The 22,949-nt window shown below is 44.7% G+C and overlaps 1 protein-coding gene across 1 annotated transcript in view; it reads right to left on the bottom strand.

Moving 5' to 3' along the window:
- NBR1 (NBR1 autophagy cargo receptor) overlaps positions 1 to 21,008 on the bottom strand; it is a 39,266-nt gene extending 18,258 nt beyond the window's left edge. Inside the window, exons 1-10 of the mRNA XM_069953345.1 lie at positions 20,864 to 21,008; positions 17,794 to 17,905; positions 13,075 to 13,137; positions 11,318 to 11,336; positions 10,020 to 10,042; positions 8,118 to 8,324; positions 5,355 to 5,423; positions 2,600 to 2,674; positions 2,085 to 2,299; positions 979 to 1,128 (exon numbers count right to left, since the gene is read on the bottom strand). Coding sequence (XP_069809446.1) covers positions 979 to 1,128; positions 2,085 to 2,299; positions 2,600 to 2,674; positions 5,355 to 5,423; positions 8,118 to 8,324; positions 10,020 to 10,042; positions 11,318 to 11,336; positions 13,075 to 13,137; positions 17,794 to 17,895 — 923 coding nt within the window. The 5' untranslated portion in view covers positions 17,896 to 17,905; positions 20,864 to 21,008. The remainder of the gene's footprint in view (positions 1 to 978; positions 1,129 to 2,084; positions 2,300 to 2,599; positions 2,675 to 5,354; positions 5,424 to 8,117; positions 8,325 to 10,019; positions 10,043 to 11,317; positions 11,337 to 13,074; positions 13,138 to 17,793; positions 17,906 to 20,863) is intronic.
- Between the last annotated feature and the right edge of the window lie 1,941 nt (positions 21,009 to 22,949).

Below are 22,949 nucleotides of genomic sequence, written 5' to 3'. Positions count from 1 at the left end.
ATGCTTGGCTGACAGGTCATGATGGAAGTTGTACTTCTGCAGTCTGTGGTCACCCAGGTTGCAGTACATGATGGGAGTTGTACCTCTGCAGCCTGTGGCCATCCAGGTTGCAGAAGTACAACTCCCATCATGACCTGTCAGCAAGGCATGGTGGGAGTTGTACTTCTGCCACCTGGATGGCCACAGGCTGCAGAAGTACAACTCCCATCATGACCTGTCAGCAAGGCATGGTGGGAGTTGTACTTCTGCCACCTGGATGGCCACAGGCTGCAGAAGTACAACTCCCATCATGACCTGTCAGCAGTGGCATGGTGGGAGTTGTACTTCTGCAACCTGGATGGCCACAGGCTGCAGAAGTACAACTCCCATCATGGCCTGTCAGCAGGGCATGATGGGAGTTTTAATGTCACCTGCCCTGGTCTCCTGGCCGCCGGGGGGGTGCGGGGGTGCCGCGAGCGGCCGCGGGGGTGCCGCGATTGGCGCCGGGGGGGGGGGGGGTGCGGGGGTGCCGCGAGTGGCCGCGGGGGGGGTGCGGGGGTGCCGCGAGTGGCCGCGGGGGGGTGCCGCGAGTGGCCGCGGGGGGGGGTGCGTGGGTGCCGCGAGTGGCTGCCGGGGGTACCTGCGGATGAAGAGGCAGCAGGAGCAGAGGCGGAAGGTGAGTGGAACTCCGGACGCTTTCCTGATGTGCATCAGGAAAGTGTCCGGGGCCCGGGCGCTCCCATAGACTCCTATGGGGGCGTCCGGGCCGGATTTCCGGACGAAAATAGGACCGGTTCTAAAAAATCCGGTCCTATTTTCCGGAACGGACAGCCCTCCGGAAAATTCCGGAAGGGTGTCCGTGTCCAATGAAAGTCTATGCGTCCGGAAATCCGTCCGGATTTCCTGATAGGAAATCCGGGTGGTTTTTCCGGACGTGTGAAGGGGGCCTAAGAGCGATGCAAGTCAAGAGTATGAGAGAAGCCTTGTGCGGGGTCTTACCGGACTTGTTCCATACAGAAAGGAGGTGGTGGCAGCTGCTCTTCTGTACATGGCTCCACTGGCCGCCTCATTTTAAGAAATAGATGATTGGGATCATGGTCGCAGCCTTCGGCCTCGCACTGTTCACAGATGCTAAATGATGGGCATGTGCTGGAAATGAGAGAATAGCGGAATGAGGAACACACATCGTAAAAATAAAAAAAATAAAAAAATAAAAAAAAAGTATATAAATTCACACACGTGGATCTGCCGGGAATCACACGCACGAAATCCGCAATACAAGTATTATTATTATTATTATTATTATTATTATTATTATTAAGACGTGTATTGCGGATTAGCTGCGGATTTTGTGCGTGAGACTCCCGGTGGATCCGCCCATGTGAATTTACCCTAAAAGGAATTTCCTGCTGCATATACATAGTGCTAGGTTAATAGAGACATTGATGTTATCAAAGGGTTTTCCTAACCACTAAAAAGTCTTCCAAGTATTGATCAGATGCCAGACTTGACCAACACACTGCTTCTAACCACCTAGATGCTGCAGTTGTCATTGACCATGGCATCTAGTTGGCTAAATGACCAGGATCAGAGCTAGCGCTGATGCCAAACAGTTTCATCTGCAGCATATAGCATGCTCTATAGAACCAGCTCTGATCCTGGTCAGTTACCCACCTAGATGCCATGGTAGTACTCCCCATAAAGCCCCCTCCTTTACCCCCCCATTTTCCTACTCCACCTACCTTTCTTGGTTACATGATTGTTTACCAGTAGAGATGGGTGAACTTTGAGCACGCTTAGGTTCAGCTGAATCCAGAGCGTGCACCATTTGGTTTCCGGTGGCTGCAGAAGTTGGATGCAGCCCTAGGAGTCCTGAAAAACATGGATACAGTCTATGGCTTATGGCTGTATCTATGTTTTTCAGGCAGTGTTAGGGCGGCATCCAACTCCTGCAGCCAGCAGTAATCCAATGCCGTATACTTGGGTTTGGATGAACTAGAGTGTGCTCAAGGTGAGCAATTTAACCATGCTTATATAAAGACTTTAATAAAATGAGAATAAAAAAAAAACAAAAAACTAATTCTGCAGTATAAGGATGAACCCACCTGCACTGATACCGGACGCCCAAGATTCTTTTCTTGCAGTTGCTGCAGGCCAAGAGCCAGTCATACAAGGAGCCCATTGACTGTTCCCGATCTGGTTCCTGAATAGGGGCAGAGGAGGAACTGCTGTCCGACATCCAGTCCTGACTCTGAGAAAGCCTGTCCCTCATGATCTGTGTCACCTTCTCTACCGTTTCATGTATGATCTGCTCCTTGAACTATATAGAAAAAAAAAAAGAAAAAAAAAAAAAAAAAAAGAGTCAGTCTAAATATCCCATAGCGCAGGGGTAGTGAACCTTGGCCCTCCAGCTGTTGCAAAACTACAACTCCCATAATGCTTGGACAGCCGAAGCTTTAGCTTTGGCTGTCCAGGTATGATGGGAGTTGTAGTTTTGCAACAGCTAAAGTGCTAAGGTTTTCTACCCCTGCCATAGTGTTAGTGGTGGCACATATAGGAGGCCTAGATGTGAATGGCCACCAGAAATATATATATAAAAAAACAACTAGGAAACACTCACTCTGTCCATGTAGCTGGTGAACCAATCTGGAGGAGCCTGAGGATACATGTCGTCTGTGGTTAGATTGTGTTGTTGCTATAACAGAGGAAATAGATCAGAAAAATAGATCAGCGACTCATCTAAAATTCATAATTTTTTTTCTTTACATTTTTGTCTTTTATTTTTCACTTGTAAAGTGAAGATTTATAATGACCTCTAAAGAATAAAAACAAATATAAATCTATCGCTCAATATACTGATGTGAATACATTGCAAGCATTTACAGCACCTAAACACTACCTGGCATAACTTGCCTCATAGACTACAATGGGCAAAAGTGTCGCAACAAAGCGGATTGCAAAGCCGCCAAGGATGTAACTTCATATCACAACGGGTTTCAGCAGTGAGATCCACTGCAATCATCAACTTTTGACATGCCTGATGACATGTCAAAAGTTATTTGTAATAACAGGTACTCATTCAAAATTTTTTTTTAAAAAGAGAACTCCGATACAATGTTTTTCTGCATCAAGTCTTCACTTCCTGGATAACATGGTGATGTCACTTCCTGAACAACGTGGTGATGTCACTTCCAGGATAACACGGTGATGTCACTTCCTGGATAACATGGTGATGTCACGACCCAACTCCCAGAGCTGTGCGGGCTGTGGCTGCTGGAGAGGATGATGGCAGGGGGACATTGAGGGACACAGGGCACTGGAGGGACACTGAGCATCCCTCTGTCATCATCCTCTCCAGCAGCTACAGCCCGCACAGCTCTGGGAGTTGGGTCGTGACATCACCATGTTATCCAGGAAGTGACATCACCATGTTATCCAGGAAGTGACATCACCATGTTACCCAGGAAGTGACATCACCATGTTACCCAGGAAGTGAAGCCTTGATGCAGTAGTAAGTGCAGGGAAAAAAACACTTTATAAGCATTTCCTGTAATAAGTGTATATTGGTGATTTGTATAACTTTCGGGGGGATATACAATACTTTAATAAAAATTTTCACCGGACTTCTCCTTTAAGCCAAGTGGCACCATAAAGTAATTGTTTTCAATCGTGCAGTCTTTGACATGGGATGCAAACTGGAATCCAGACAGGATGTAACTTGTAAAGAGAAGCGAAGCTCAAGGACGTTCGGATTCGCTCCAACCCTATTGTGCAGAATTTGAATACCAGTGTCTGCAGAAGTTGGATAAAGTCCTAGTGAATCCTGGAAAACATGGAAATAGCACAGGCCTATGACTGTATCCATGTTTTCCAGGACTCCAGAGGGCTGCATCCAACTTCTGTAGCCACCAGAGCATGAACATGCGCTAGGTTCACTTATGTCTAGTAATGTGTATGAACACACCTTTTTAGACCAGTGCAAAGACAGGTGATAACATACCTACATATAGCTAAAAGGCGAATACTCAAAATCTTATGAACCTTCTACACATTGCTTCTATAGGAGGAACCAAGGCAAAACAACACACTGGACATGAGCTTGCAATAGAACCTGCTGCCTGATCTCTGCAGGCTCCATTGCCACCTATTTCCATAGTCTGGGGAGAATACTACAGGACAGGCTTTCTGCCCTAAAGTTGCCGTTTTTGCTTCTGATCCCCATGAAAAATCTGCAGCTATGGATTTCACATACATTATGTAAACCATTTACGGAGCCTGCGTCAGCAAATCTGCATAACTGGGTGTGGACTTTCTGCTGCAGAGCAGAGCTGGGAGTGTATGATGCAGTTAGGTTATTACGATACAGCAGAGCTAGGGGTGTATTGTGTATTGCTTCCGAGCTGTGTATGTGTGGGTATAATGTACTGTCATGGAGAGCGTAAAAGTGGGACCTGTTATTTCAAAAAACGTTGACCCCCTTCACTGCTTTAGACCACCAGGGAAGTTTAATAAGCATAAAATATTTCCTCCCTGTTCTCAGTTGTCTAAACCAAAGGTGGCAGGTTCTTTCCCTTGTTAGTTTTAAGAGTCACTGTCGTATTTTTTTTTCCCCCAGAAATCACTAGTACAGGCGATTTTAAGAAACTTTGCAATTGGGATTATTAGGAAAATATGCCATTATCTGCATTCAAAAAAACTTTCCCCAGGTCCCCCCCCCCTCCTCCTCTCTCTCATTCACTGCTCATTATCAGGAAATCTCGACTCTTTTACATCAGTCGGCCCTGTGTAGCCTATGGAGAGGAGGGAGCAGGGAGATTAGTCGCCAGCAGAGGACAAAGGATTACACAGTGGGAGCTGTGTGAAAGCTGGTATTCAGAGGTCAGAGAGGTCAGTGCTAACTTCAGAGGAGATAGCCCGGTGATGTAGCTGTAAATTAACTCTTTGTTGTCCTTTTTTAGTGCCTCATCTCCCTCCACGCCTCCCCTCTCCATAAGAGAACCATGAAGACAGGGGGGGGGGGGAAGAGCGTCAAACTGCTTTTTCATGATAAAAATGCATTTTTCGACTAATAAACCCAATTACAAAGTTTCTTAAAATCGCCTGTACGATTGACTTCTGCAAAAAAAAAGTTTTAAACAACAGGTAAACTTTAACATCAAGTCTAAACCAAAAGAGCTTACGTAAGGATGGGGGGAAAAAACGCCCAGAAATAGATCAGTAAACTGCAAAAGTCTTGGAACAAACAGATCAATTACTATGAATCAGGATGGCAATGATCAGTATCATAACACAAGCTAATAGGCTCTATGTACATCTATGGACAGTGCTACATAGGGTACTCTACATTCACACGTATAATGCAGGAAGATACACACTGTCTGAATGTAATTGATGAACCAGGCAGCTTGGATGCTCCCCCCTCCATCATTTTGGCAAAGTTCTTCCTACCAATAGTAAAAGAAAGGAAACATCAGGGAAAAACAGTGACAGGCTGAATACAGTGCAGGACAACCGAAGGGTCGGGAGAGCTGGAAGGTGAGTGATACACACTTTTATTTGTAGTAAGAAACATACTATCTTTCAGGATTGCCTCTCTAGATCAACCCCACCTGGATGCTTTCTGCAGGTCACATTATAGTCCATGCATTCTATTCTTCTTCTCCATCATCATGGTAGCTCAGAGTGGACTGTGTGACTGTGATCCCCAGGGATAATGGGGGTGCCATCAATGTATATTCGGGACATACTAAAGGGTTAACCAATCAGCAGGGATGACCGCACGAACGATCAGTGGTTTGTTGTACATAGTTGCACAATCCTAGTCTATACACGTGACTTTTATTTAAAGTGTCACTGTCGTTTTTTTTGCAGAAATCAATAGTCCAGGCGATTTTAAGAAACGTTGCAATTGGGTTTATTAGGCAAATATGCCATTGTTTGCATTCAAAAAGACTTTTCCCAGCCCCACTCTCTCACCCACCGCTAATTATCAGGAAATCGCGACTCTTTTTACATCAGTCGGGTCAGGAACAGTAAATATGTGCAACGCCATCCTTATAATAGGGGAAGATTAGCAATCTGCTAAAAGAGATGGACGGTATGCAGATAACCCAGGCTGAGCCCCCGAGGGGTTAAATCCATCTGTCACAAGTATCACTGTGATGTCCAGCCTATACCGCACTCTAGTGCTGATGGTAATCCTTCAATAATAAACTGAAATAAAGTCATTACATAGTTCATCTAGTCTCGCCCCAATTAGTAATGGCCAAACCTAAGCAGATAATTCCCAGTACATCACAGTGGGAATCTCATCCATACACTGGGGGAAATCTGCACTGTCACTTTAAGAAAAAAAAGTTTGACATGTCAATAGTTTTGATCAGTTGAGGTCTGGGTGTTAAGACCCCACCGATTATTAGATAACATTAGGAGAAGTGCTGAGCTAAGTGCTTCCCTCCCCACTCGCTACATTTTCCATATGGACTTCAATGGGGCAGTCACGAGAATAAGGGAAAACTAGCTGACTGGTGGAGGTCCAATCTCTGGTAGACCTTTCGAGAACTGAGCTGTGTCCCCCCCCCCATAGGGAACAGTGTTTACCACTCCATGGGTCACACAACATCCTCCCTCTCCAGACGACTAGCACGCTCAGCTGCATAGGAGACATGCGGGCCGCCTGGGGAGGGTGGACGGCACCGTGCAGGAGCTCCGGGGCTGCTGCTCTTTTCCTCCTTCTGGACTGCTGGTAGTATAAAATGCGTTGGGGGTTACGCTTGGGGGATGCTAGTGTATTGGGGGTGACCCGAGCAACCCCAGGTGGTCCTGGGGCGTCCATAGGCGTGTCTCCTATGCAGCTGAGTGCGCTGGCCGTCTGGACATCACCGTGCAGGAGCTCTGAGGCTGCTGCTCTTTCTTCTCCTCCTGCTGGTAGTATTAAGTGTATTGGGGGGTGCACTTGGCGGATGCTGTGGTTTATCGCCAGTGTATTTAGGATGACATCACTGTGTAGAAACATGGTTTAGAGCAAGGATTCCCATCACTATGAAAGGGGTCCCTGCTCCTGTAAACCTTCCTGTCTTAAAGAGGTACTCCAGCAAAAAGCTTTTTCCCAGTAATTGAAACACATTAGAGTGTTATATAACTTTGTAATATGCTTCAATCACCTATCTCCCCCCTTCCCTATCTTTTCCCCCCACAATCCCCCACCAGGAAGTGAAGTAAACTCATTCTTACCTAATGACTGTTGACCCCAGGCTGTTCTGTGGCAGCCATTTTGTGACAATGACATCATCAAGAGGGAGGCGGGTCTAAGCCCTGTTATGCCAGCCTCTTTGACAGATGACTCAGGTTGCTCAGCTCTGATTGGCTGAACAAGATGTAAGCCATCTAACAGTTTTAAAGAGTCAGTTAGACATCACAGGAGACAAAGTGCATCATGGGAAAGACCAAACCAGGAAGTAAAGAAAAATGAAGACACCAACTGGAGCTTCAGGGACCTGCAAACAGCAGGAAATTGAAATGGAGACAGACGCAGGAGGGATGGTAAGTGAGAAAACTATGTTTATGATTAATTTTTTTTTATTTTTTTATCAGCGATGGAGTACCCCTTTATCTCCCCTGATTTTGTTCGGATACTGAACCATGCTCAAGTACAAAACAAAACTTCAGGGGGAAATTAAGTGAAAACTGAGAAAGGTGTATTGGCCTGCTCAGATTCCTACCATTCCTACCACTGCAGGTAACTCCTATAAGGGTGCTTTCACACACACACCTTTTTGATGCAGTTTGTGAATTAGATAGAGAGGTAAAGAATAGTGGAAATACTTATCCTCCTTTTTTTTAATCCACTCCTTGCTTAGGCTTCAGAAACTGCATGTGTGATCACTAAGATAGACCATCAATGCATGCTAAGCGAAGATGTGATCCTGAGTTCCCCAGCACAGTGACATTCAGACAGTGTGGCTGTGCCTGGTACTGCAGTTTTGCTCACACCTATATTGGCTTTGCTGAGGCATACTTCTGCTGCCCTTTTAGAAGTCATACATGGATAGCTTTGTTTAAAGTGTGACATGTCAAACTTGTTTTTCACATCACATAATAGGGACAACTCAAAAACAGACCAATCACGGCGCACTCACCGCGGTCACTGTGGTGATCTCTTCCGTCTGCCTCTCTGGTGCTGCTGATCTTGCAACCAAAGATTTCTGCATCTTTGGCGCTTTGTCCTCTCCAATGGACCCACATGCTGACGCTTCTGCCAGCTGGTGGTTCCTGACTGTCTGGCCGGGCAGCTGGTGCTTCTCATACACATTCATGTGCAGGATTCCTCCCTGGTTTACAGCAATCTAGCAGCGGATAAAAAACATCATATGTCCTGATCACTACTGGACTGTATATATATATATATATATATATATATATATATATATATACACACATACACACCTATTGTCCTACTTCCTGTACCTAGTGTACATACTGTAATAGACTTTCTGTTCTTGCTGTACAGTGTAGCAGGGAATTTAGCCAACTCTATTTCCCTCCCACTTTGTGGAAGGCTGCTGTGTATGTAACGGGTGGAGGTTATAGTCAAGGGAGGGTAACGGTTGGTAGAACTCCCAGTTCGGCTGTACAGCAGGAACAGCAAGTCTATGACAGGATGTGCATTAGACAAGAAGTGAATGAAGAAAACAGAGCAGACAGTTTGCATTAGAGGCAGAGGTCGTAAAATAACTTTATTTATCAGCATATGTTAATTTATTAGAAACATGGAGGGAGATTTATCAAACATGGTGTAAAGTGAAACTGGCTCAGTCGCCCCTAGCAACCAATCAGATTCCACCTCTCATTCCTCACAGACTCTTTGGAAAATAAAAGGTGGAATCTGATTGGTTGCTAGGGGCGACTGGGCCAGTCTCACTTTACACCATGTTTGATAAATCTCCCCCAAAGTTTTTATAAATCAGAAAATAATAAAATAAATAAATCAGAAAACAGTATTTACTAGGAGGAACCACCAAAAAAAGGCCATGAACTGAAAGGATCAGCAGCAGGCAGGCTCAACCCTCACTCCATTTACTGTCTATGGGATATCCATACATAGCAGCATGTGTGCTGCTGCTTCAGTCATTTGACCTCTGTTCTCATGATCAGTTGGGGGTCCAAGCAACTGGAGCCCCACCGATGAGACAGTTATAGATAGGGGATAACCTTCAATAACTTCAAGCTTTTAACATCCATCATGTCAACATGTTTCAGAGATTTGTATACAAAAATTTTGATAGTTCTTTAAACCAAGTACACTAAATAAAACAGCAAATTAAAGGGGTACTTAAGGGGGGGGCGGGGGAAGGTGAGTGGACGTCTTTTCCCTCAGCCACCTCCTCCCCGGTCCCAGCAAAAAAGTGCCCCCCTGCTGGAGTACCCCTTTAAAACCACCAAGGGGTACTCCAGCAAACATGTATGTCTTTCAAATCAACTGGCTTTAGAAAGTTATATAGATTTGTAAATTACTTCTATTTAAAATCTCAAGTCTTCCAGTACTTATCAACTGAAGTATGTCCTGCAGAAAGTGGCGTATTCTTTCCAGTATGACAGTGCTCTCTGCTGCCACCTCTGTCCATATCAGGAACTGTCCAGAGCAGGAGAGGTTTTCTATGGGGATTTGCTACTGCTCTGGACAGTTCCTGACACTGACAGACTGAAAAGAATACACCCTGTTCTGCAAGACATACAGCAGATGATAAGTACAGGAAAGCTTGAGATTTTTAAATAGCTGTAAGTTACACATTTATATAACTTTCTGACGCCAGTTGGTTTGAAAAAATAAATAAATAAAAAAAAAAAATAGCTGGAGTTCCCCTTTAAGGCACACCAAGGATAGATTACAAGGGTCATGAACCTTGTCATGTCAGCAAGTCAAGTATATACTCTGCAAAACCTGGTGGCGTCTCGGATGTCTGCAAAAAATATTTCTGATAGAAAACTTCCCTGTCTGAACATCCTGTACAAATATCGACAGATAAAGAATAATTCCTTACCTTTAAGGCTTCCTCATATTCACCTGCAATAAAAACACAGGATCAACACCTGACATGATAACATGAAGCATTGACGGTAGCTGTAATGGGATATCACATGCTAGGAGCGTGTCACGCAGAGGGTATGATGTCACTTTTAAAGAGAACCCGCCCTCGCACAGTCATGTGTGCCTAATGTGACCTTATCCGCCTTATGATGCGCCCCCGGCACTGTATAATGATTACACCGGGTTTCACAAGACTACATGAACAAATTATTCCTCAGGAGTACATGTCTACAATTATGTTACATCTATCACGGAAGAAGAACTGTGTCACGTCTGATTCATCGCTTGATTCAAGAGGCTTTGAAGAGTAGAAGCTACAGAACCCTTCAGTGGATGATGTGTATACAGCAGTGCCAAGGAGAGCGGAGGAGCAGTAGCGTGTATGGTTACTATGGGGAACGCCTCCACATTTCCCTTACAGAACCCTCCGACACTATTTTTATAAAGTGCTTAAAGTGTCACTGTCGTTTAATTTTTTTTTTTAGCAGAAATCAATAGTCCAGGCGATTTTAAGAAACTTTGTAATTAGGTTTATTAGCGAAAAATGCATTTTTATAATGAAAAAAAAGTTTGAAACTCTCCCCCCTGTCTTCATGGTTTTCTATGGAGAGGGGAAGGCACCAAAACAGAACAACAAAGAGTTAATTTACAGCCTGGGCTATTTCCTCTGAAGTCAGCACTGACCTCTCTGATCTCTGAATACCAGCTTTCACACAGCTCCCACGGTGTAATCCTTTGTTCTCTGCTGGTGACTAATCTCCCTCCTCCCCCCTCCTCTCTCCATAGAACAGACAGGGCTCGACTGATGTAAAAGGGTTGAGATTTCCTGATAATGAGCAGTGGATGAGAGGGAGGAGGGAGGGGGGGGGGGGCTGGGGAAAGTCTTCTTCAATGTAGATAATGGCATATTTGCCTAATAAACCCAATTACAAAGTTTCCTAAAATCTCCTGTACTATTGATTTCTGCAAAAAAAAAAAAAAAAAAAAAAAAAAAAAAAAAAGACAGTGACACTTTAAAGGCTAATGCAGCCCTATGGGAGATTTTCTCCAAATTGCAAAAATGTAATGTGAACACAATCAAATACAGATTTATTAAAAAAGGCTAAACCTTATGCCACCTCCCTACATACATACAATGATTTATCTGTGTGCCCATACAACAGTGTATATATACAATGTTCACTTGTTTCCTGAAACCTGTGGATTATTGGAAGAAAGCAAACAATAATAATGACATTTGTATAGACGTACCTTGGCTATTCACAGATACCTGTAATGAGAGATGCGTAGAGTTACTGGAAAGGTTGCTACCAAAATGTGATCCTGCCGTATAGAGCAAGGAGCAAGAGGAAGACTTGGTTAAAACGGTATTCCGCGCAAACATAACTTTTGTTGTGTTGCTGCCCATGGGGAGACTAACAATTCCTTCCATACTTGTTATTATCCATTCAGTCTCCTTCCCCCAGTTCTCAGCTGCTGCTGTCTGTTGCAGATACAAAAAACCCGTGTGTGAGCTTTTCTCTGTGTCTCCCTCCTCCTCCCTCCCTTCTGAGACGGATGATGTAAACAAGTCCCTATCTGCAACTTTGTAATGCTGGAAGGGTTAATCACAGTGAGTTCATCAGCAACTTGACCTCAGATTAACCTTCCCAGCATTACAAAGAAGCAACAAAGTTGCAGATAAAGCCAGCCAGGCTTGTCTACATCATATGTTTCGGAAGGGAGGGGGGAGGAGGGGGACAGAGGGAAAGGCTCACACACAGATTTCTGTGTCTTCAGCAGAAAGCAGCAGCTCAGAATTGGGGGAAGGAGAGAGTTGAATTGTTTGTGCAGCCGTTAAAACGCATTGCTAACCTCTGTACATCCCCTATTTACACAGAGAAATGTGTACGGACACAGAAAAGATCAAAATCAGCCGCCGAGCGCACGTTTGCTCGCTAGCCCCTTCACAGCTCAGTAGTATCATGTACAGCAGTGTAAGTGTAATTGGCATCTTGAGCCAATTGTTGCCCATAAACAACACTGGGTCAGAATTTAACCAATCACAATCTGACATTTTAATATATATAGTGGTACCTTGGTTTAAGAGTAATTTGGATTAAGAGCGTTTTTCAAGAAGAGCTCACAGTTTTTCAAAAATGTGACTTTGATTTAAGAGCTCCCTGTACTGGGTGGGAGCGCGAGTGGGGGAGGGGCATGGTCTGCATAGTGTGGTCTACAGGGGGTCTATACCCTGCTCATTCCTTCCTGGAATCTGTCAGCCCTTGTGTTTGCCATGCTCTTCATTCCTGCTATAATCTGCCTGCACTTACACTCAGCTATACACACTGCTGCTATAATCTGCCTACACTTACACTCAGCTATACACACTGCTGCTATAATCTGCATACACTTACACTCAGCTATACACATTGCTGCTATAATGTGCCTGCACTTGCACTGCGATTTTCACTTCCTGATTGGTCCATGCAGAACACACATCCTTCCCCATTATTGCTGTCATGTGACCACACAGACCTCTGACAGCAGCCCTGCTTCTCTATTCTATCCTGTTGTACTAAGCTACTGCATTATGGGGATCTGCAGCTCCATCCTGTATCTACAAACTGCTGCTGTGTTATCAGGTTTATGCAGTTACTATACATTATACTCCACATGCTGATTGCTATACTGTACAATAACTGATAATATCACATATCCAGCTTTATAAATGTTTGTTTTATTTGTTCTACATGTTATTCAGAATAAAAAATCATTATTTTGGGGCGTGGAACCAATTGTCTGCATATCAGTGATTTCTTATGGGAAATTTTGGTTTAAGAGTGGATTTGGATTACAAGCGCTGTCCCGAAACGAATTATTCTCGTAATCCAAGGCAGCAGTGTATATATGTGTATGTATAGACAATGAAATCAAGATACAGAGCAGGAACAGATATTAACCATTGTACTAGAAATACATGTTCTACTGTACAAATGAAATAGCAGCGGACATGGACAAGCCCTTACCTCTTCATTATCCTCATCTAAATACTTTAACTGTACGTCACTCAGGTCGAAGGAAACCTGGACCTGCAGAAGACAGAAACAAGACAATGAAACTCCTCCATCTTAGGCTGCATTTACATATACCGCATTCGCTCCGTGAAGCACAGACGGGGAATCCCTGTAGTGGAGTGATTCCCCGCATGGCATGATATATTCATACGATGCCGGGAGCGGGAAAACTGTTTGAATGATTGCATGGCTGTGTCATAACAGAGGCGCAAACATTCAGTCGCCTGTAAGGCTGGGTTCACACTACGTTTTTTTTTCTTCCGTTTTTTGCAAAAAAAAACGGATGGAAAAATGGATGATGCATGTGTGTGCATCCGTTTTTCCATTGAATTCCATTATAAAAAAACAAAAAAAAACAAAAAAACAACCAGATCAAAACAGATTGTTTCTTTAACGTACACAAAAACTTAGTTGATCCTTTTTGATTGTTTTTTTTTTTTTGTTTTTTTTACAATGGAATTCAATGGAAAAAACGGATCAAAATGGATGCACACACGCATCCGTTTTTTTTTTTTTTTTTTTGTGGCAAAAAAACGGATTGCAAAAACGTAGTGTGAACCCAGCCTAACAGAGACTAATACGGTATGTGAGTAAAAATACAGGGGCAATTGATTATGGATCACAGGTCAAAAAAACACTGCAAAGCTACAGAATACATATCTTCTTCCTCCCCAATCCCCCCTTCCTGCAATGTTTTTCCAGTACTTATCAGCTTCTGTATGTCCTGGTGTATTCTTTGCAGTCTGACACAGTGCTCTCTCCTGCCACCTATGTCCATAGCAGTAGTAAATTCCCACAGAGAAACTTTCCTGCTCTGGACAGTTCCTGACATGGACAGAGGTGGCAGCAGAGAGCACTGTGTCAGACTGGAAAGAATACACCACTTCCTGCAGGACATACAGCAGCTGATAAGTACTGGAAGACTTAAGAAATTACAGATCTGTATAACTTTCTAAAACCAGTTGATTTGAAAGAAAAAAGAAAAAAAAAAAAAGGAGTACCCCTTTAAATAGTAAGACTAGTAATGACTTTGCCCTGACATTGTATCATATTATCAGATAGCTCAATGCAGTGTAACTAGTCATAAAGAGCTGAAGGCTTTGCTTATTGCATTTCTCCAACAATGACCAGGCACTGTGTGACCTCACTGGAGAGAAGGGGTTAACCATCCGGTCATGTGATGAACTCTCCCTGTGGACACGTCACCATATATATGACTAAACAGATAAATGTCAGGAGGGGAGAGCGGCAGGGGGAGGGCGCAGAATTGTCATTTTCCTATATTATACACATGGGAAACAATTTTAAAGGGATTGTAAAATATTCTGCACATACAACAGATTTCCCTGAGAGTTATAGTGTAATATACGGTATTATGTCACAGCTGAACCGCAAGAATAGTGCTGCAATCTGATGACGTGGCCTCTTAAAGGAACAGTACACCCAGAAATGACTGCCACCTGTTAACAGATAATCTCATCCCCTTTTGTCAGTCTGCAGGATTTATTTCACTTTCTACAATTAGACGTCTAGAAATTCTATAGGGAATGCTCTATTACTGATCTGCTCCATGTGAGACTGGTGAGGGGCTTAACCATCTGGGTGTGGTTTACAGGGGTACTAAAGAAGAAAAAAAAAGTGGTTTTAAATCAACTGGTGTCAGAAAGTTATACAGTTTTGTAATTGACTTCTATTTAAAAATCTCAAGTCTTCCAGTACTTATCAGCTGTTGTATGTCCTGCAGGAAGTGCTGTATTCTTTCCAGTCTGACACAGTGCTCTCTGCTGCCACCTCTGTCCATGTCAGGAACTGTCCAGAGCAGGAGAGGTTTTCTATGGGGAATTGTTACTGCTCTGGACAGTTCCGGACATTAGTCTACGACTCTGATGGTAAAGGTCAGCTGCCATTAAAAGGGGTAGTGCGGTGTTAAACATTTTTTCACTAAATAACACACATTACAAAGTTATACAACATTGTTCTGTGTGTTTAAGTGAATGGCCCCCTTCCCCATGTTTCAAACCCCCCTCCCCGATCGTGGACCCCGAACTATGATGCTGTATACTCACAGAATTACTGTCGACCCCCGCCGCCATCTTGGGACGATCACATCATCTTCAGGAGGCCAGCCGGACTGCTCCAGCCCTCCATCATGCCGGCCCCCTCCAGCGCGCCATCAGCTGCACAGCCGCCATTGGCTGAGCATAATAGAAGCCCCAGGCGTCTTCTGTTATGCTCAGCCAATGGCGGCTGAGCAGCTGATGACGCGGCAGAGGGGGGCCGGCATGAGGGAGGGCTGGAGCAGTCAGGCTGGCCTCCTGAAGATGATGTGATCGTCCCAAGATGGCGGCGGGGGTCGACAGTAATTCTGTGAGTATACGGCATCATAGTTCGGGGTCCACGATCAGGGAGGGGGGGGGGGTTGAAACATGAGGAAGGGGGCCATTCAGTTAAATAACACACAGAACAATGTTGTATAACTTTGTAATGTGTGTTATTTAGTGAAAAAATGTTTAACACCGCACTACCCCTTTTAATGGCGGCTGACCTTTACCATCAGAGTCGGAGACCAATGTCCGGAACTGTCCAGAGCAGTAACAATTCCCCATAGAAAACCTCTCCTGCTCTGGACAGTTCCTGACATGGACAGAGGTGGCAGCAGAGAGCACTGTGTCAGCCTGGAAAGGATACAGCACTTCCTGCAGGACATACAGCAGCTGATAAGTACTGGAAAACTTGAGATTTTTTTTTTTTTAATATAAGTAAATTACAAAACGATCGCACTTTCTGATACCAGATTTTTTTCCTGCTAGAGTACATCTTTAAGGGGTTAACCCCCTAGTTCCATATCCTAGTTTGAACGCTGTCACCTGATGGCAGGCTCGCCTTGTACCTGAACCCTGTGATGGTACTGTACAATAACAACCCTTGGATGAGTCACAGTTCCTGTTCCTATGACACAAGTAGATGAATTTGCTTTGTAATGTGAGACGAGTCACAGAGTTCAGACCTGTGTAATAACCTGCAACGCAGACTCCACAATCACAGCCGCAGCATAGACCTGAGTGGGCGAGGGTGGCCGGGGTAATACGGTCAACACACAACATCATCGTCATCTGCACCCGTAATTATTTTTTGGCTCTAAGCGCCATCTGCATAGCTCACCCACCATCGCTAGGTCAGTACACAGGGTGAGGCTCGTAACTCGTCAAGCAAGAAGAAAACCGGGTAAGTATGGTAAGAAGGGTCACGGGTGACATTCTTCACAAACGCGTCACAAGATCAAAATGACGCCAATTAAAGCGGGTCTCCGGATTTATAACACTGATAATTCCATCCATAAAATTTGTTCAGCCATAACATTAAAACCACTGCTTAATACTGTGTAGCGCAAAACCACTCTAACCCACTAAGGCATGGGTACTACAAGGTGCCTGGTGGTTTCTGGCACCGAGAGGTTAGCAGTAGATCCTTGTGCGGTGCGTCCTGATTATCCACAACCCTATTGCCAGTTTACCTGTTGTGCTCACTTGGATCACTTTAAGGGCGTGTTCACACCTACAGGATCCGCAGCAGATTTGATTCTGTGTTAAGTTATTGAAATGAAATCTGCTGCAGAAAATCTGCTGCAGATCCTGTAGGTGTGAACGCACCATAAAGGGGTTTTCCGGCAGGTAAAAAAACTGTTCAAATCAACTGGTGTCAGAAAAGTATACAGATTTATAAATTACTTCTATATAAAAATCTCCAGTTTTCCAGTACTTATCAGCTGCTGTATGTGGTGTATTCTTTCCAATCTGACACAGTGCTCTGTCCATATCAGGAATTGTTCAGAGCAGAAGAGGTTTTCTATAGGGATTTGCTCCTGCTCTGGACAGTACCTGACATGGACAGAGGTAGCAGCAGAGAGCACTGTGTCAGACTGGAAAGAATACACCACTTCCTGCAGGACATACAGCAGTTGATAAGTACTGGAAGGTTTTTTATATGGAAATAAATTACAAATCTATATAAGTTTCTATAACTAAGTGATTTGTGCCGAAGTACCCCTTTAATTACTAACCTCTATATCCTGGGAACATCGAGCAAAAACCCAGAAACACTAACCCACTCATGTAGCCACCACAATTTGCCCCTTGTAAAAGTCAGATCCTTATTCCTGGCTCCAAAGATAGTTGACTACACTTTTCAACAGAATTACAATATATATACATAATGGGGGAGATTTATCAAAAATGGTGTAAAGTGAAACAGGCCCAGTTGCCCCTAGCAACCAATCAGATTCCACCTTTCAGTTTCCAAAGAGTCTGTGAGGAATGAAAGGTGGAATCTGATTGGTTGCTAGGGGCAACTGAGCCAGTTTCGCTTTACGACATGTTTTATAAATCTCCCTCATAAACTATGCATCAATGTGAGTGCTGCTCGGCGAGGACTGGGCACTGGTGGGATGGAGGAGACAGGGGATGGGGGCAGGTGAGTATTACGTTTTTTCCAGCCTGAGCCCATACTCCAGAATGTTGTGGTGTCTGACAACCAGCATCTCTTAGTATTACTGGATTAGCTAGAGGCTGGAGTGCAAACCCCACTATGTTTGCTCATGTATAAGATTAGTCAGAGGCTTCTCAAGGCCTTCAGCTAACCATGATCATATACCCTCCGAGGGGAGACGCTTACCATGGCTTCCACATCAGCCCAGGTTGTCTTGTCAGAATCGGACACCAGGAAGCTCTGCGTCTCTCCTCTACAGCGCACGCACAGATTCACCTGCGGCTCCATGTTTCTGTGTCTACAAAAGGAACAAAAATAAAAACGTCAGCACCTGAACCGCGACATAAAGAACGCTCTCAATATGGCAGAATGATATATACTACTATATAGAACCCTCCTCCCCCCTCACTTCTGAGACGGTTGATGTAAAACAAGTCCCTGGCAGGCTTTATCTGCAACACTGAAGCTGCTTTGTAATGATGGGAGGTGATGATGTGATTAACCCTCCCGGCATTACAAAGAAGCTACAATGTTGCAGATAAAGCCAGCCAGGGACTTGTTTACATCAGCTGTCTCAGAAGGGAGGAGGGGGAGATAAAGAAAAAAGCTCACACAGATTTTTGTGTCTTCAGCAGAAAGCAGCAGCTCAGAACTGGGGGAAGGAGACTGAATAGATAATAACAAGTATGGAAGTAATTGTTAGTCTCACCATGGGCAGCAACATATCACAAGTTTGAGTGGAATTTCCCTTTCACCCACTCCTGTACTGTCTTTCCAAGATGTCTTCTCCTGTGACTGCCATGATGCCTCTCACTTGTTTGGCTTATGTTTATATTTTCTTAATGGGGATCAGGAGGGGTAGGCTGCTGCCAGACACCTCTATTTCCCAGAAGACAATGGGGGAGATTTATCAAACATGATTTAACTTGAAACTGGCTCAGTTGCCCCTAGCAACCAATCAGATTCCACCTTTCATTTTCCAAAGAGTCTGTGAGGAATGAAAGGTGGAATCTGATTGGTTGCTAGGGGCAACTGAGCCAGTTTCACTTTACACCATGTTTGATAAATCTCCCCCCATAAGATCGGGCAGTTGAAATCCAACATGCCTGATCATAATTTCCCTTTCATTGGGGGAGAGTAATGGTGTGTTTAGACAGAGATTTATCTGACAGATTTTTTTAAGCCAAAGCCAGGAATGGACTTTAAACAGAGATCAGGTCATAAAGGAAAGACTTATTTCTCCTCTTCTCAAATCCATTCCTGGCTTTGGCTTCAAAAATCTATCAGATAAATCTCTCTGTGTAAAGGCACCATAAGGAGGCTATTACATGTGCAGATTGGGTGCGGGCTCATCATGTGTTGTTGACTTATAACTGTGGAATGCAAACGATAAAGAACGTGACACTGAGACGACATGTCAGCTGTGGAAAGTCCCTACAGCATCACTGCACTGTGTATCCTCATAGCTTACTGGTCGCCCCTACACGGAGGTCACATAATGGGGGGTCTCACACTGTTCGGCTACGTTTAGGGCCCTATTCCGCGGGCCGAGCAAACGATGTAAACGAGCACCGATCTGCTAGATCGGCGCTCGTTTACTGGGCCTATTCCACGGCCCCGATGATCGGAAAACAAGGGCTGCAGGGACATCGTTACCGATGTCCTTGCAGCCCTTGCTTCATACATTACCTGTCCGGGCGCAGGTCTTCTTCTCCCAGTCCCGCGCGGCAGCATCAGCTGAGGAGTTGTCTGAACTGACAGACCGCTCAGCCAATCACTGGCCGCGGCGGTCCCGGACAGTGATTGGCTTAGCGGTCTGTCAGTTCAGGCAGCCCTGCTCCGAAGCCGATGCTGCCGCGCGGGACTGGGAGAAGAAGACCTGCGGCCCGGACAGGTAATGTATGGTTCTGCTGAAATTCGACGGTCGCCACCGTGCACCGCTATTCCACCGTAGCAATGCGCTTGTGGCGAACGCCGATTTTAGGTCTGAACCTAAATGAACGATCAACCGATGACACGATCATCGGCTGATAAACAGAGAACAGGTCATAAAGGAAGGACTGAGATTCCTCCTCTTTTCACAACCAATTCCTGGCTTTGGCTTCAATAATCTGTCTGTGTAAACGCACCATTAGAGAGCATCAGAGAAAGAGTCCAGCACAAACTTGCATCACCATTACTGACACCATATAATAATACCGTATGATGATGACATTTTTATTTTCTTTTACAGATTTTAGACACTTTCCATCATTTCATAAAAAAAAGGGTGTGGCCTTGGTAAGGGGGGCGTGACTTAAGTAGTGACACTATGCTCAAGAATTAAAGGGGTACACCGCCAAAACAGGTTTTCTTTCAAATAAACTGCTTTCAGAAAGTTATACAGATTTGTAATTTACTTCGATTAAAAAATATCCAGTCTTCCAGTACTTATCAGCTGCTGTATGTCCTGCAGGAAGTGGTGTATTCTTTCCAGTCTGACACAGTGCTCTCTGCTGCCACCTCTGTCTGTGACAGGAACCTCTCCTGGAACCTGTAAAGAATACTTCCTGCAGGACATACAGCAGCTCATAAGTACTGGAAGACTGAATATATTTTAATTGAAGTAAATTACAAATATCTACACTTTTTGACACCACTTAATTTTAAAGATTTTTTTTTTTTGCTAGAGTACCCCTTTAACTTAGACTAGACAGTGCAACAGGTTTATTAAAAAAAATATTTTAAATCAAAATGCCCAACCTTATAGAGCTACCCTGCTCCTCTCACAATAGAAACACACACACACCCAGCGTACATATACACGGGCTGTTGGCTGAAAAACACTAGACAATAATACTTTACTGAAAGAGTAGTAGATGCTTGGAGCAAACCTCCAGCAGAGGTGGTAGGTACATAAAAAATAAGTAAATGGATATTTGCATACTTTTCTCCCATGAAGCACTGCCTATAGAACTCCATACACCACCTGGACCCTCTCGGTAACTTTCTGTCACTAGAAGAAGGCGTTCCCCACACCCTGTGGTTGAAACTGTCACAAAACTACATTTCCCATCATGCCCCGATAGCCTTTTCCGGTTATGGCATGATGGGAGTTGTAGTTCGGTAATAGCTGGAGAGCCACAGGTTGAGGAAGACATGACTAGTGATCAGACGTGCACGTCTAGGACTGGCCTGTCACACTATGAGAGGATTATTATATAGCACTAGGCCTATATGACCACGAAACACGTCATACATGTATAGGACGCCATACCTGTAGTGCTCGGTGACGGCCCCCACTATGAAGCCCAGGAAGCAGAGTCCCCTCCTCCCACAGGCGCCTGCAGATCCCCGGCCTCCTTCAGCTCTGACTATTGCCTGACAACATGGCGAGCTGAAAGCCACAGGACACTCAAGCCTTGCATCGATTGGTCAACAGCGCCGTCACTCAATAAAACTCGGCCGCTGATTGGATGAGAGGCGGGCTAGTCATACAATAGAGTCAGCGCAGCATTCCTTCCTGTAAACAAGGGGGCGTGTCTCATAGAAAGAACATCACAGCACGTGATCACCTGGGTTGTCAAAACTCTGCGCTGCACATACACTAGCCAATCACAACTCTGCTTTCGTTTTTCCAAGGCGGAACGCAAATTAAAAGCCGCGCTGTGACTGGCTACTAGTTTATGGCCATAACTTCCGCAACGTCAGACGATGCAGGAGGAAAATCTGGCGCACATTAAAAAGCGGTCGCAACCGAATGGGCCCTGTTCCTCACTAGCGTCATTGTCATTATCGGAAGCCATGACGTTTGTCAATGACCCTTAGACTAGCCGACCTCACGTGACGCTTCACTGTGTTACCAAACAGCTTGCGCATTGCCGTATTTGGGCATGGGGGCGTGGTCTTTAATGGAGACCTGGTATTTGGGAGAGACTCGGGATTGGCTACTGGATGCGGATGTGGGCGAGGCTTTTCTACCACGCCCATTTAAAACTTGCATCTCATTGGTCAGCGTCTAGAGGGAGGGCTTTGTTGCTAAGGGATGGAGAGGCTGGGGAGGGATCTGTAGATTAGAGGCGTGGTGAGTAGAAACAGCGCGGGAGTGTTGAAAGAGCGGGATCTGCTTACAGGTATTGCGGCTTACGGGGTGTAAGGGGTCACGGTTGGGGCACCGGCCCGGTACATGAGTAATATAAAGTAGGGTCTTACCTCTAGCTGCTTATCGTATGTATTGAATCTGCCGCTCATATACAACGTGATCGTCACTATATACATTGATCGTTTGTCCTTGATTCGAGACCTAATAAAGTTTTCACTGTTGAATAGATTAGGTGGGGTAAATATTGCCGTATAGTTCACATTCCCACACGGGTTGGCCGTATTCAGTGACGCCTGCCACCTCCATGGAGAGTTAGTGAGCTGCCTGGGTTTCCCTGTAGCAGCCAATCAGAGCTCAGCTTTCATATTTTAATACGCTGGTAAAATGAAAGCTGAGCTGTGATTGGTTGCTATGGGCAATGCGGTCTAACTATCAGTGTTGCAAAGCTCCAATGTCCAGGCATGATGGGAGTTGTAGTTTTGCAGCCACTGGAGGGATGCAGTGTTTTTTAGGGGATGTGCAGTGTCTTTGGCCTCTATTTTAGGCACCCGTCACCCATAGGCTGTAATGGCACCCATGTATGGGATATATCATGTAATGCTTATCACGCATCTGTTCAATGGACGCCATAGAATGCTGTCTACATAATCCAGTGCATCGCTCCATGTCACACAGGCCCAGATTTATTAAAGTGGCTCTATCAACCAATCACAGCTCTGCCAGATAATTTCGCCTGGCTTGATCGCTTGGGCTGGGTACTAAATTGTGACAGACACATGTGTGCTAAACCATGGGATGCATACCTATGTTAAAAAAGCATGCATGAAACTGTTAACAAGTTCCCTTTAAAGTGTCACTGTCGTTTAGATATTTTTTTTTCCAGAAATCAATAGTACAGGCGATTTTAAGAAACTTTGTAATTGGGTTTATTAACTGAAAAATGTATTTTTATCATGAAAAAGCAGTTTGAAGCTCTCCCCCCTGCCTTTATGGTTTTCTATGGAGAGGGGAGGGGTGGAGGGAGATGAGGCATCAAAACAGGACAACAAAGAGTTATTTATAGCTACATCCCCGGGCTATCTCCTCTGAAGTCAGCACTGACCTCTGAATACCGGCTTTCATACAGCTCCCACTGTGTAATCCTTTGTTCTCTGCTGGCGACTAATCTTCCTCCTCCCCTCTCCATAGGTTACACAGGGCCTGACTGATGTAAGAGTTGAGATTTCCTGATAATGAGCAGTGAATGAGAGAGAGGAGGGAG

Source organism: Dendropsophus ebraccatus, chromosome 14 (assembly GCF_027789765.1).
Source record: "Dendropsophus ebraccatus isolate aDenEbr1 chromosome 14, aDenEbr1.pat, whole genome shotgun sequence".
Classification (NCBI taxonomy): domain Eukaryota; kingdom Metazoa; phylum Chordata; class Amphibia; order Anura; family Hylidae; genus Dendropsophus; species Dendropsophus ebraccatus.
Note: the sequence above shows the minus strand (reverse complement) of the source record. Positions and strands in the feature narration are given on the sequence as shown.